The 13,373-nt window shown below is 43.4% G+C and overlaps 1 protein-coding gene across 1 annotated transcript in view; it reads left to right on the top strand.

Moving 5' to 3' along the window:
* Positions 1-13,373, top strand: part of DDX31 (DEAD-box helicase 31) — a 42,943-nt gene that overhangs the window by 9,552 nt on the left and 20,018 nt on the right. Inside the window, 8 exon segments of the mRNA XM_070759547.1 lie at positions 1,031-1,068; positions 1,071-1,149; positions 3,134-3,240; positions 4,568-4,809; positions 5,606-5,782; positions 8,007-8,066; positions 12,425-12,475; positions 13,232-13,371. Of these exon segments, the coding sequence (XP_070615648.1) occupies positions 1,031-1,068; positions 1,071-1,149; positions 3,134-3,240; positions 4,568-4,809; positions 5,606-5,782; positions 8,007-8,066; positions 12,425-12,475; positions 13,232-13,371 (894 nt within the window).

Genomic DNA, 13,373 nt, shown 5'->3' with positions numbered 1-13,373 from the left:
TTTTCTCTCTCTCGCCCTTCTTTCCTTCCTTCCTTCCTTCCCTTTTAATCTTCCTCCCTCCCCCCGGTTTCTCTCTCTCTCCCTTCCTTCCCTCCTTCCTTCCTTCCTTCCCTTTTAATCTTCCACCCTTCCTCCCATTTTCTCTCTCTCTCCCTTCCTTCCTTCCCTTCCTTCCCTTTTAATCTTCCTCCCTCCCTCCCATTTTCTCTCTCTCTCCCTTCCTTCCTTCCTTCCCTTTTAATCTTCCTCCCTCCCTCCCATTTTCTCTCTCTCTCCCTTCCTTCCTTCCTCCTTCCTTCTTTTATCTTTTTGTTCTTTCCTTACCATTTAATCTTCCTTCCTCCTTTTCTCTGTCATATTCTCTCTCTCCTTCCTTCCTTCCTTCCCTCCCTCCCTCCCTCCCTCCCTTCCTCCTTCCCTTTTAATCTTCCTCCCTCCCTCCCATTTTCTCTCTCTCTCTCTCCCTTCCTTCCTTCCCTTTTAATATTCCTCCCTCCCTCCCATTTTCTCTCTCTCTCCCTTCCTTCCCTCCTTCCTTCTTTTATCTTTTTTGTTCTTTCCTTACCATTTAATCTTCCTTCCTCCTTTCCTCCCTCCCATTCTCCCATTCTCCCATTCGTTCGTTCATTCATTTGTTCCTTCCTTCCTTTTATCTATTTTTGTTCTTTCCTTACCTTTTAATCTTCCTTCCCCCTTTTCTCTGTCATATTCTCTCTCTCCTTCCTTCCTTCCTTCCTTCCTTCCCTCCCTCCCTCCCTTCCTCCTTCCCTTTTAATCTTCGTCCCTCCCTCCCATTTTTCTCTCTCCCTCCCTTCCCTTCTTCCTTCTTTTATCTTTTTTTGTTCTTTCTTTACCTTTTAATCTTCCTTCCTTCCTCCTTTCGTCCCTCCCATTCTTTCTCCTTCCTTCCTTCTTTTATCTTTTTTTGTTCCTTCCTTCCCTTTTAATCTTCCTTCCTCCTTCCCTCCCTCTCATTCCCTCCCTCTCCCCTTCCCTCCCCTCCCCATTCCTATCTCTTTCCTCCCTTCAGATTGCGCAAAGGAATAAACATCCTCGTGGCAACTCCTGGCGGCTGGTGGATCACATCAATTCGACCCAGTGCATTCACTTCCGCTGCATCCGGTGGCTGATTCTGGATGAGGCCGACAGGTGGGAACATCCTGGATACTTGATAGAAAGATCTGCTTCGGGGAGAAAAGCGGGATTTCTTCTCTGCAGCCATAAAGTCCGAGGACAGCCAGATTTTCACCGCGGCCGTAACCTTGAACGGTCACCAACCTTGACTTGGTTATAAGTCAAAGACTGCCTGAGCTTTCTACATCAGGAGTAAGGAACATTGGCTCTTCTATGACTTGTGGACTTCAACTCCCAGAATTCCCGAGCCAGCATGATTGGCTCAGGAATTCTGGGAGTTGAAGTCCACAAGCTCTAGAAAAAACCAACGTTCCCCTACCCCTATTCTATATGGTTGCAGGGGAGTATATATCACCAGCGGGTTCTAAATCCTGTCACTACCGGTGTGCGCTCTTGTGCATGGTCACAATGTTTCTGCTCATGCGCCGGAGCCTCCCGCCATGGCTGCTATCAATTTTTGAACCAGGCCAAAGCAGAAACAATCCACTGCTGATATACAATAGCAATAGCACTTAGTCTTATATACCGCTTCCTGGTGCTTTTACAGCCCTCTCTAAGCAGTTTACAGAGTCAGCCTCTTGCCCCCAACAATCTGGGTCCTCATTTGACCCACCTCGGCAGGATGGAAGGCTTAGTCAACCTCCGGAACCGCCTGCTACCGCACAAATCCCAGCGGCCGATAAGATCCCACAGAGTTGGCCTTCTCCGGGTCCCATCGACTAAACAATGTCGTCTGGCGGGCCCCAGGGGAAGAGCCTTCTCTGTGGTGGCCCCGGCCCTCTGGAATCAACTCCCCCCGGAGTTTAGAACTGCTCCCACCCTCCTTGTCTTCCGTACACTACTTAAGACCCACCTGTACCGCCAGGCATGGGGAATTTGAGACACCTTTCCCCCAGGCTTATTATAATTTATGTTTGGTATGTATGTGCTGTTTGGTTTTTAATTATGATAGGGTTTTTAGGGTTTTTTTTAATATTAGATTTGTGCCTGTATAATATTGTTTTTATCGTTATTGTGAGCTGCCCCGAGTCTTCGGAGAGGGGCGGCATACAAATCTAATAAATTATTATTATTATTATTATAATTATTTGAGCCGGTGGTGAGATTTGAACGACTGAACTACAGCTAGCAGTTAGCTGAAGGAGCCTGCAGTGCTGCACTCTAACCACTGTACCACCCTGCCTCGGTGTTATACTTGTCTGTCTGTCTGTCTATATCAGTTAAAGGAAATAAGAAATAGAAAAAGCAAATTTACTAAGCTTTAGAGTGCTAAACGTTGAAAATTGAGAGGCTGGTTTTTCATTTAAATTTTGTTTTATCATTTTTTTAAAATTATTTTTATTTTTATTTTTTTATTTATTTTGTCCAATACATAATACACATTGAAGAGAATAGATATGTAATAATATAAATCTCCGAGTCTGCGGAGAGGGGCGGCATACAAATCTAATAAAAGAAAAGAAAGAAAGAAAGAAAGAAAGAAAGAAAAGAATAGAAGAAAAGAATAGAAGAAAAGATATAAAAGTATAGGTGAACATATTTGAAAAGGAAGAAAAAATAAATGAGATAAGGAGAGACAATTGGACAGGGGACGGAAGGCACCCTGGTGCACTTATGCACGCCCCTTACTGACCTCTAAGGAACCTGGAGAGGTCAATCGTGGAGAGTCTAAGGGAGAAATGTTGGGGGAAAATTGGAAGGAAAATTGGAAGGAAAATGAAGTGAAGGAATACATGGGCAAAGGAAATCTCTAAAAATCTTTTTTTCCCCCTTTTCCAAAATTGTTCATCATATTCCATAATTTTTTGGGGGGAAATTTTTTGGACTTTTATTAAATTTATTCGCCGCCCAACTCCTGACGGGCTCTGGATTGCCTATAAATTTAATAAAAATTAAATTTTTATTGAATACATTTTAAATTTTTTAAAAATTAAAAATAAGCACAGTGGGTGTAAGGTATTTCTCCGACTGGTTTTCTCTCCTTTTTTTCCCTTTGCAGAATATTGGATCTGGGCTTTGAAAAGTCCGTGGCCGCCATATTGAACGCTGTCAACGCAGCCAGCCCGAAACGGCAAAACGTCCTTTTGTCAGCCACACTTTCTGAAGGTGAGTGTGAATCCTAACAGAATAACCAGAGTTGGGAAGGGACCTTGGAGGTCTTCTAGTCCAACCCCCTGCTTAGGCAGGAAACCCTCAGGTTGTCCAATCTCTTCTTTAAAAATTCCAGTGTTGGAGTCACAACCACATTGTTGTGACTTTATTGGGTTATTGTTGGAGATTTTAATGTTTTTTATGCTGTGAGTTGCCCAGAATCAGCTAAAATGAGATGGGTGGCAAATAAACTTAATATATAAAATAAAAACAATAATCAATTGGACCTCCAGGGCAGCTTTAAGCTCTTCTCTATCAGCTATGAAATCACCAAGGTTTCTTCTCTCTCTTAGGCCTTTTTTTTTTTAATCCAGTGGTTTCTTCTCTTTAATTTTCCCAGCATGCAGTTCTGCCACATTGCTCCAGGGCATTATGGGTAAAGAAAAAAATGGTGGCTGTCAAAAACAATATGTCAGCTATAGCTGTTTTTAAACTTCTAAAACATCACGTTTCCAGAAACGGTTTGTGATCAGACACAAAAGTAATTGTCTTTCCCTCCCCTCTTTGATCAAAGCAATCAATTTGCTTGTTACGTATTTCTTCTTCCCGTTCTCCTTTTCCTTCTCTTCTTCCTCCTCTTCCACTTCCTTTTCCTCTTCTTCCTCCTCCTCCTTCTCCTCCTCCTCCTTTCTTCTCTTCCTCCTCCTCTCTTCTTCTTCTTCTTCCTCTTCTCCTTCTCTTCCTCCTCTCTTCTCCTCCTCCTCCCTTCTTCTCTTCCCCCTCCTCTCTTCTTCTTCTTTTTCCTCTTCTTCTCCTCTTCCTTCTCTTCCTCCTCTCTTCTCCTCCTCCTCCCTTCTTCTCTTCCCCCTCCTCTCTTCTTCTTCTTCTTCCTCTTCTCCTTCTCTTCCTCCTCTCTTCTCCTCCTCCTCCCTTCTTCTCTTCCCCCTCCTCTCTTCTTCTTCTTCTTCCTCTTCTCCTTCTCTTCCTCCTCTCTTCTTCTCCTCCTCCTTTCTTCTCTTCCTCCTCCTCTCTTCTTCTTCTTCTTCCTCTTCTCCTTCTCTTCCTCCTCTCTTCTCCTCCTCCTCCCTTCTTCTCTTCCCCCTCCTCTCTTCTTCTTCTTCTTCTTTTTCCTCTTCTTCTCCTCCTCCTTCTCTTCCTCCTCTCTTCTTCTTCTCCTTCTTCTCCTTCTCTTCCTCCTCTCTTCTTCTCCTCCTCCTCCTACTGTTCCTCCTTCTTCTCCTTCCCCTCCTTCTTCTCCTTCTTTTCCTTCTTCTCCTTCTCCTTCTTTTTCCTTCTCCCCCTCCTCCTTCTCCTTCCTCCTTCTCCTCCCAATTGACCACAGGGGTCTCAAGGTTAGCCCATATCAGCCTGCAAGACCCTGCCTGCATTACGGTAGCATCGGAAACCCCGGGTTCAAACACATCTCAGGGGAAAGGCTGCCTCCAGGGAGAGGTTGGCATTCTTCCTGCCAAGGAGGAGCAGGGCACTTTCGCTGTGCCAGAAAAACTCCGTCAGAACGTGGTCATGGTCCCAAGCAAGCTGAGACTGGTGACGTTGGCGGCTTTCATTTTTGGAAAGTTCAAGGTAAGAGATTTGAAGTGGTTAGTTGTGAGAAAAGTCAGGCAATCAGAAAGGTGGATTCTTTACCGAGAATGATATATACTCTCTATAAGGGACACGGTGGTTCAGTGGCTAAGATGCTGAACTTGTCAATCAGTTTGGTGGTTCTACTCTACTTTCTATTTATTTCTGTCTGTATTTCCATGAAAGACATCTTCCTTAATCTTAGTGCTATGTTTCCCCTAACAGTCAGGCGCGGAACACCAGATGAACACGGGAAAGTCCAATTAAACTGCCTTTGCATAACAATCTGCTCACCTAAGGGTCAGCACCTGCATAGAGTTAAATATTTATTTTTATTTTTTATTTATTTATTCTTCTCTCCAATACACAATACACATGGAAGAGAATAGACATGAAGTAATATATATAAACATAATATGTAAAAATAGAAGAGAAAATATATGAAAGGAAGAAAATATATATGATCTATGAGATAAAGGAAAGACAATTGGACAGGGGACGAAAGGCACACTAGTGCACTTATGTACGCCCCTTACTGGCCTCTTAGGAACTTGGAGAGGTCAATCATGGATAGACTGAGAAATGTTGGGGGTTAGGGGTTGACACTACTGAGCCCGGTAATGAGTTCCACGCTTCGACAACTCGATTGTTGAAATCATATTTTTTACAGTCAAGTTTGGAGCGGTTAATATTAAGTTTCAATCTGTTGCGTGCTCTTGTGTTGTTGCGGTTGAAACTGAAGTAGTCGTTGACCGTTGTCGCTCACATTGACCCTGGATTATTGTTCTCCCTCCAGTTCGAAAAACGCCACAAGATGATCGTTTTCTTCTCAAGTCGCGAGCAGGTGGAGTTTCATTACGTCCTCTTCCAAAAAGTGTTGTGTGAGGAGCCCGGGGGCGAAAGGTCAGGGTCAGCACCAGCACCTCTTTCGCCTTTGACGTTTGCACGTTTGCACGGGGATATGAAACAAGAGGTGGGTCCAGTTCTTTCCCATAAACTCCCTGTTCCCCCAAAACACACTTTTTTTTTAACATCTAGCGAGAAATGTGTTTAAATCGGGCAAAATTCAATTCAATTCAATTTATTAGATTTGTATGCCGCCCCTCTCCGAAGGCTCGGGGCGGCTCACAACAATAATAAAAACAATATTCCAGCGAAAACAAATCTAATATTAAAAAGCACATAAAACCCTATCATATTTTAAAAAGCAAACAACATATACATACCCAAACATAAATATAAAAAATGCCTTTGACAAAAGGCCTGCTGAGCAGGATGTTATGTTGTGGTCTATTGCGGTGATAAGTCAATACCTATAGTTATGACGACTTTCAATCTACTGCACTCTCCTCTTTTCGGGCCCCAGGGAAAGAGCCTTCTCTGTGGCGGCCCCGGCCCTCTGGAATCAACTCCCCCCGGAGATTAGAACGGCCCCCACCCTCCTTGTCTTTCGCAAATTACTTAAGACCCACCTATATCGCCAGGCACGGGGGAACTGAGACATCTCCCCTAGGCTTTTATATTTTATGTTTGGTATGTATGTGTTGTATGGTTTTAACTGCTGGGTTTTTTATATTTTTTTTATTTCAATATTCAATTCAATTCAATTTATTAGATTTGTATGCCGCCCTTCTCCGAAGGCTCGGGGCGGCTCACAACAATAATAAAAACAATATTCCAGCGAAAACAAATCTAATATTAAAAAGCACATAAAACCCTATCATATTTAGAAAAGCAAACAACATATACATACCCAAACATAAATATAAAAAAGCCTGGGGGAAAGGTGTCTCAACTCCCCCATGCCTGGCGGTATAGATGGGTCTTGAGTAATTTACGAAAGACAAGGAGGGTGGGGGCAGTTCTAATCTCCGGGGGAAGTTGATTCTAGAGGGCCGGGGCTGCCACAGAGAAGGCTCTTCCCCTGGGGCCCGCCAAACGACATTGTTTGGTCGACGGGACCCGGAGAAGGCCAACTCTGTGGGACCTTATCGGTCGCTGGGATTCAATGTTTCAATGTTACATTGTTTTATTATTGTTGTGAGCCGCCCCGAGTCTTCGGAGAGGGGCGGCATACAAATCTAATAAATTATTATTATTATTATTATTATTATTATTATTATTATTATTATTATTATTATTATTCTTTTATTATTATTTATTAGATTTGTATGCCGCCCCTCTCTGCAGACTCGGGGCGGCTCACAGCAATAACCAAAAACAATGTACAACAAATGTAATATTTAAAAATATCTAAAAACCCTTATTTAAAAAACCAGACATACACACAAACATACCATGCATAAACTATATAGGCCTGGGGGAGATGTCTCAATTCCCCCTTGCCTCTTCTTTCTTCACTCTCTTTTTGAAATCCTTCCTTTTGTGCATACCACAGAAGAGCCTTCTCTGTGGTGGCCCCAGCCCTTTGGAACCAACTCCCCCCAGAGATTAGAATTGCCCCCACCCTCCTCGCCTTTCGTAAACTTCTTAAAACCCACCTCTGCCGCCAGGCATGGGGGAACTGATATATTCTTTCCCCCTAGGCCTTTACAATTTACGCATGGTATGTTTGTATGTATGTTTGGTTTTATAATAAGGTTTTTTTTTAGTTATTTTAGTATTAGATTGGATTGTTACTTGCTGTTTTTATCATTGTTGTTAGCCGCCCCGAGTCTACGGAGAGGGGCGGCATACAAATCCAATAAATAAATGAATGAATAAATAAATAAATGAATAAACAAACAAACAAACAAACAACTTCAAAAGGCTGTTTTTCCAAAAACCCGAATTCTTTCTGAGGTTTTTTTTTCATAATCTTCCAAGAAATGATAATCCAGAGGAGGCCAGCTCTGCCAAACACCCTAAAAAGATATAACTCAAGGTTGGATTCATTCATTCGTTCATTTCCGAAGTATGTTTCCTTTACTGCAACATAAGCTGAAAATAACATCTTTTCTCCTGGAAATTTTTTAATCTAAACACAAGTAAAATTCAGTTAAAACCAGTCATCAAAAAAGGGCTTGCGTTCTTGCACCAAATCCTCTGATTGTTGGCTGTTAAAAAAACCAGTTGAAAATTGAAATTTTTGGACACCTTGGCAATTGTCTTTAAAAAAAATAATAATAATCAATCTTCTTAAGGAATTAGTTTTACTTGTCCGATCTGGCGAGACGTTTTGTGTTTTCTCCTTGTAGGAGAGATTATCCGTGTTCCAGGCTTTTCTGCAGTCGAAGACGGGTGTGTTGCTTTGCACGGTGAGTTGCCAAATAAGAATGTGTTCTGTGTTCCTAAATGTATCTCTCTTTTGCCAGAGAAAGATAGAAAATTAATTCAGACCCAGAACACAGCCAAAGTTAAGTAGAAGGGAGCATGATCGTGATTAACCTGGGTTAAGATTGAGGATTGCTAGGCAAAACTGATCAATGTATTTTAAGTTTTTGTGTATGGGTGTATTTGTGTGACTGTCATCCATCCGTCCATCTATCCATCCATCCATCCATGTCTCTATCCAGCCATTCATCTATTTATCTACCTTTGAGTTTATCTGTCTATTTGTCTGTCCACCTTCCTACCTATTTATCTAACTATTTACCTACCTACTTCTGTTTATCTACTTATTTCTCTGTCTATTAACTTACCTACCTACCTACCTCTATATATATCTTCCTGCTTCTCTGTTTATCTACCTCTCTACCTACCTCTCTGCCTACTTACCTCTCTATTTATCTAACTACTTACCTACCTCTGTTTATCTACTACCTCTCTGTCTATTAACTTACTTCCTACTTACATCTCTGTCTATTTACTTACCTACCTATCTCTGTTTACTTCTATGTTTATTAACTTACCTACCTACTTACCTCTCTGTCTATTTATCTAACTATTTACCTACCTACTTCTATATATCATTCTATTAACTTAACCTACCTACTTCTTTCTATATATATCTTCCTGCTTCTGTTTATCTACCTATCTACCTACCTATCTACCTACTTACCTCTGTCTATTTAACTACTTACCTACAACTTGTTTACCTATTTACCTCTCTGTCTATTAGCGTATGTACCTACCTACCTCTCTAACTACTTACCTACCTACTTCTGTTTTATTTCTCTGTATATATCTTCCTACTTCTGTCTGTTTATCTACCTTTCTACCTACCTGTCTGCCTACTTACCACTGCCTATTTATCCAACTACTTACCCACCTTTGTTTATCTACATACTCTGTCTATTAACTTACCTTCCTACCCAATTCTGTCTATTAACTTACCTTCCTATCTATCTCTCTATTTATCTAACTACTTATCTACTTACTGCTGTTTATCTACTTACTTCTCTGTCTATTAACTTATATACCTACCTCTATATATCTTCCTGCTTCTATCTGTTTATCTACCTCTCTACCTAGGTATCTCTCTGTCTATTTATCTAACTACTTACCTACCTCTTGTTTACCTACTTACCTCTCTATTAACCTATCTACCCACTGACCTCTCTATTTACCTCCCTACCCCTCCGTCTGCCTACCCACCCTATCTCCTACCAAGTTGAAGTTTCGGCCTTTTAAAGGAGCTGCCCCTGCTGCCCTTCATTCCTGGATGTCCCCCGGATGAAAGAAGCGTCTGTTCCCGTTGACTCCCATCATGCTAACGCGTCTTGCCAGTTTTCTGGCGGGCACAGGAGGCCCTTCCCCTCCCTTTCCCTGACAGCTTGGGAGGCGGCCGCCTTCCCCTCCTTCTCCCTTCCGCCGATGACGCAGCCCCAATCTGTCGCGGGCGTCCTCCCCGCTGACGGCTTTCCACGCTCGGCCTTAATGACTCTTGGCAGGCAGTTGGGGGGAGAGAGACACGGCGGGGAGAAACCCTCCGACGTCCGGTTCGGCCCCCTCCGCTGCGCTCTTCCTCCCCCTCCTCCCGTTTTTTGCTGGGGTGCTCTTACGGGGCGAGGAATGAATCATCGCGAGTCCGACTGACAAGCTGGCACCGGAACGGAGGCCCCTCCATCTGGGCCTCGAAGCCTCACGCCGGCAGCCAGTTGTCGAGGCCGCGAGTGCCCAGGCTGGTTTAAGAAGAGGCGGCTCTTGTCAGTGTCTTACTTCTGCCCCAAAGATTTTTGTGGCGTGGCAGCCTGAATCATATCCCTTCTCTGTGGCCAACCCAGCTCTTTGGAACCCCCACCCCCACCTCGAATGTGCGTACTTCTCCCACACTGTTGGCCTTCCGAAAGGCCCGGGGGCCATGAATTTACATCTTTCACAGCCAAATCATTTTAAATGGTATGTTCTGTTGATTGGCTTGCTGAGTTGTGAGTTTTTAAACTCAGGTTATTGTTTTAATTTATATTGGACTTCTTTTTATTGTTAAGTGTATTTTTATATTTTGTTGTAAGCTGCCCTGAGTTCTTTGGGATTGGGCGGCATAGAAGTCAGATAGATAGGTAGGTAGGTAGGTAGGTAGAGAGATAGAGATAGATAAATAGATAGATAGATAGATAGGGAGGGAGGGATAGAGAGATAGAGAGATAGGAAGGTAGGTAGGTAGAGAGATAGATGATAGATAGATAGATAGATAGATAGATAGGGAGGGAGGGAGGGAGGGATGGATAGAGAGGTAGGTAGGTAGGTACATAGAGAGATAGAGATAGATAGATAGATAGATAGATAGATAGATAGATAGGGAGGGAGGGAGGGAGGGAGGGAGGATGGATAAGATAGATAAAGAGATAGATAGAGATGGATGGATGGATGGATGGATAAGGGAGAGAGATAGATAGGGAGGGAGGGATGGATAGAGAGATAGGTAGGTAGGTAGATAGATAGATAGATAGATAGATAGATAGATAGATAGATAGATAGATAGATAGATAGATAGATAGATACATATATACATATATACATACATACATATTGAAAAAATTGAAGGGGTCCAAAGACGGGCTACAAAAATGGTGGAAGGTCTTAAGCGTAAAACGTATCAGGAAAGACTTAATGAACTCAATCTGTAGAATCTGCAGGACAGAAGGGAAAGGGGGGATGTGATCGAAACATTTAAATATGTGAAAGGGTTAAATAAGGTCCAGGAGGGGAGTGTTTTTAATAGGAAAGTGAACACAAGAACAAGGGGCACAATCTGAGGTTAGTTGGGGGAGAGATCAGAAGCAACGTGAGGAAATATTATTTCACTGAAAGAGTCGTAGAGGCTTGGAACAAACTTCCAGCAGACGTGGTTGGTCAATCCACAGTCACTGAATTTGAACATGCCCGGGATAAACATAGATCCACCCTAAGATAAAATACAGGAAATAGTATAAGGGCAGACTAGATGGACCAGGAGGTCTTTTTTCTGCCGTCAGTCTTCTATGTTTCTATGTTACTCTAGTAGAAATATTGGGCCATTCACCAGGAGCCTGGGAGTTCTAGTCCCACCTTAGCCATCAAAGCCAACGGGGTGACTTTGGGCCCCTTGCTGGGAGATTGGGAGTTCTAGTCTGGCTTTAGGCGTTTTCCCAGTGCCGTAACTTCCATATCGGTCAGTAAGCGGACTGTTGCAATTGGAAGGCTACCCCTAAAACTCAGACGCTGTGTCCTTGTGTGTGTGTGTGTGATTGCCTCTTGCCGAAATGCAGCGGGAGAGGCGCACAACTCGACAAGCAACTCGACAAGCGCGGGCCCGCGAAAAGCCGCTGGTGTCGGGAGGCAGCTGGCCTTAATTGCACCAGCCGAGTGTATTAAAAACGAGAAAGAAAGAAAGAAAAACCCACACAGTGGTGGAAACGCCATAATGAGTGCTAATATATTTGCATACTCATTATGCCTTTGCCTGGTGCTTTGCCTTGATCTGCTTAAACTAATAACCCGTTTTGGCAGCGCGCGGGTTTCGTCAAGCGGACCGGGGAGCAGGGAGCGAGTGGTGCCAGGCGGTGCTGGCCAGGAGAAGCAAAGCCTTCCTCCCTACCCCTCCTTCTCCATCCGCTCCTTGAATTGGAACCCGGGATCTTGGCATCGTGGCACCTAATAAGATGGATTTTGTGGTCAAATCCAATCGCTGAGGCCCCCCCCCCTCCTCGTTTTTGGCAGAGCGGAAGGGAACTGGATCAAGGAGTGGAGATAATGAAGTGGATGAGGGCGGTTAAGAGTGGGAGGGAGGGGAGGGAGGGAGAGAAGGAAGGAAGGAAATGGGAGGGAAGGAAGGAAGGGGATAAGAATGGGAAGGAAGAGTGGAAGGAAAAGTAAGAAGAAAAGGGGGGAGGGAGGGAGGGAGGGGGAGGGAAGGAAATAGGAATAGGGAGGGAGGGAGGAAAGGAAAGAGGAAAAGGAAAGGGGGAGGAAGGAAGGAAGGAGATAGGAAGGTAGGGAGATAAGGAAAGAAGGAAAGGAAGGGGGAGGGAAGGAAGGAAGGAGATAGGAAGGATGTGCGTCATTTTGCTCCTTTCAAATGCCTGGATCTCTATATTCCCAGAATAGGCCCTTTCTCTCTCTCTCTCTCTCTCTCTCTCTCTCTCTCTCTCTCTCTCCCTCCCTCCCTCCCTCCCTCCCTGTGTGTGTGTGTGTTTTAAAACCAATGTCTTAAGAATCATAAAAAAATGAAATATGTCCTCTCTTATGCCAACAGGATGTCGCTGCTCGTGGGTTAGATCTGCCCCAGGTCACCTGGATTGTGCAGGTAAGAAGGAATCTTTAGGGAGTTTTTTTTTTTTTAATGATCTCAAATGCTCTAATTAATCACTTGCACGATCTGCTAATTTGTTCCGCACTTTTAACTCATTGTGTCATCTTTTTGTTTCCTTCCTTCCTTCCTTCCCTCCCTCCTTCTTTCTTTCTTCCTTTCCTTCCTCCCTTCCTTCCTTCTCTCCCTCCCTCTTTCTTTCTTTCTTTCTTCTTTCTTTCTTTCTTTCTTTCTTTCTTTCTTTCTTCTTTCTTTCTTTCTTTCTTTCTTTCTTTCTTTAAACATAGAAGATTGACGGCAGAAAAAGACCTCATGGTCTAGTCTGCCCTGATACTATTTCCTGTATTTTATCTTTGGATGGATCTATGTTTATACCAGGCATGTTTGAATTCAGTGACTGTGGATTGACCAACCACGTCTGCTGGAAGTTTGTTCCAAGCATCTACTCCTCTTTCAATCAAATAATATTTTCTCACCTTCTGATCTTTCCGCCATGTGCCCCCTTGTTCTTGTGTTCACTTTCCTACCAAAAACACTTCCTTCCTGGACCTTATTTAACCCTTTAACATATTTAAATGTTTCGATCATGTCCCCCCTTTTCCTTCTGTCCTCCAGACTGTACAGATTGAGTTCATTAAGTCTTTCCTGATATGTTTTATGCTTAAGACCTTCCACCATTTTTGTAGCCCGTCTTTGGACCGTCTTTTCAATTTGATCAATATCTTTTTTTCATTCCCCCTTTCCTTGGGAAAGTATAACCCAGCCGCTTCGCTCGCCGAATACGTCCACCGAATTGGGAGAACAGCTCGGATTGGCAGCCCTGGAAACAGCCTGCTCATCCTTTCACCTTCAGAGGCCGAATATGTCACTTTTCTGGCTTCGTACAAGATTAAGT

Source organism: Erythrolamprus reginae, chromosome 8 (assembly GCF_031021105.1).
Source record: "Erythrolamprus reginae isolate rEryReg1 chromosome 8, rEryReg1.hap1, whole genome shotgun sequence".
Taxonomy (NCBI): Eukaryota; Metazoa; Chordata; class Lepidosauria; order Squamata; family Dipsadidae; genus Erythrolamprus; species Erythrolamprus reginae.
Note: the sequence above shows the minus strand (reverse complement) of the source record. Positions and strands in the feature narration are given on the sequence as shown.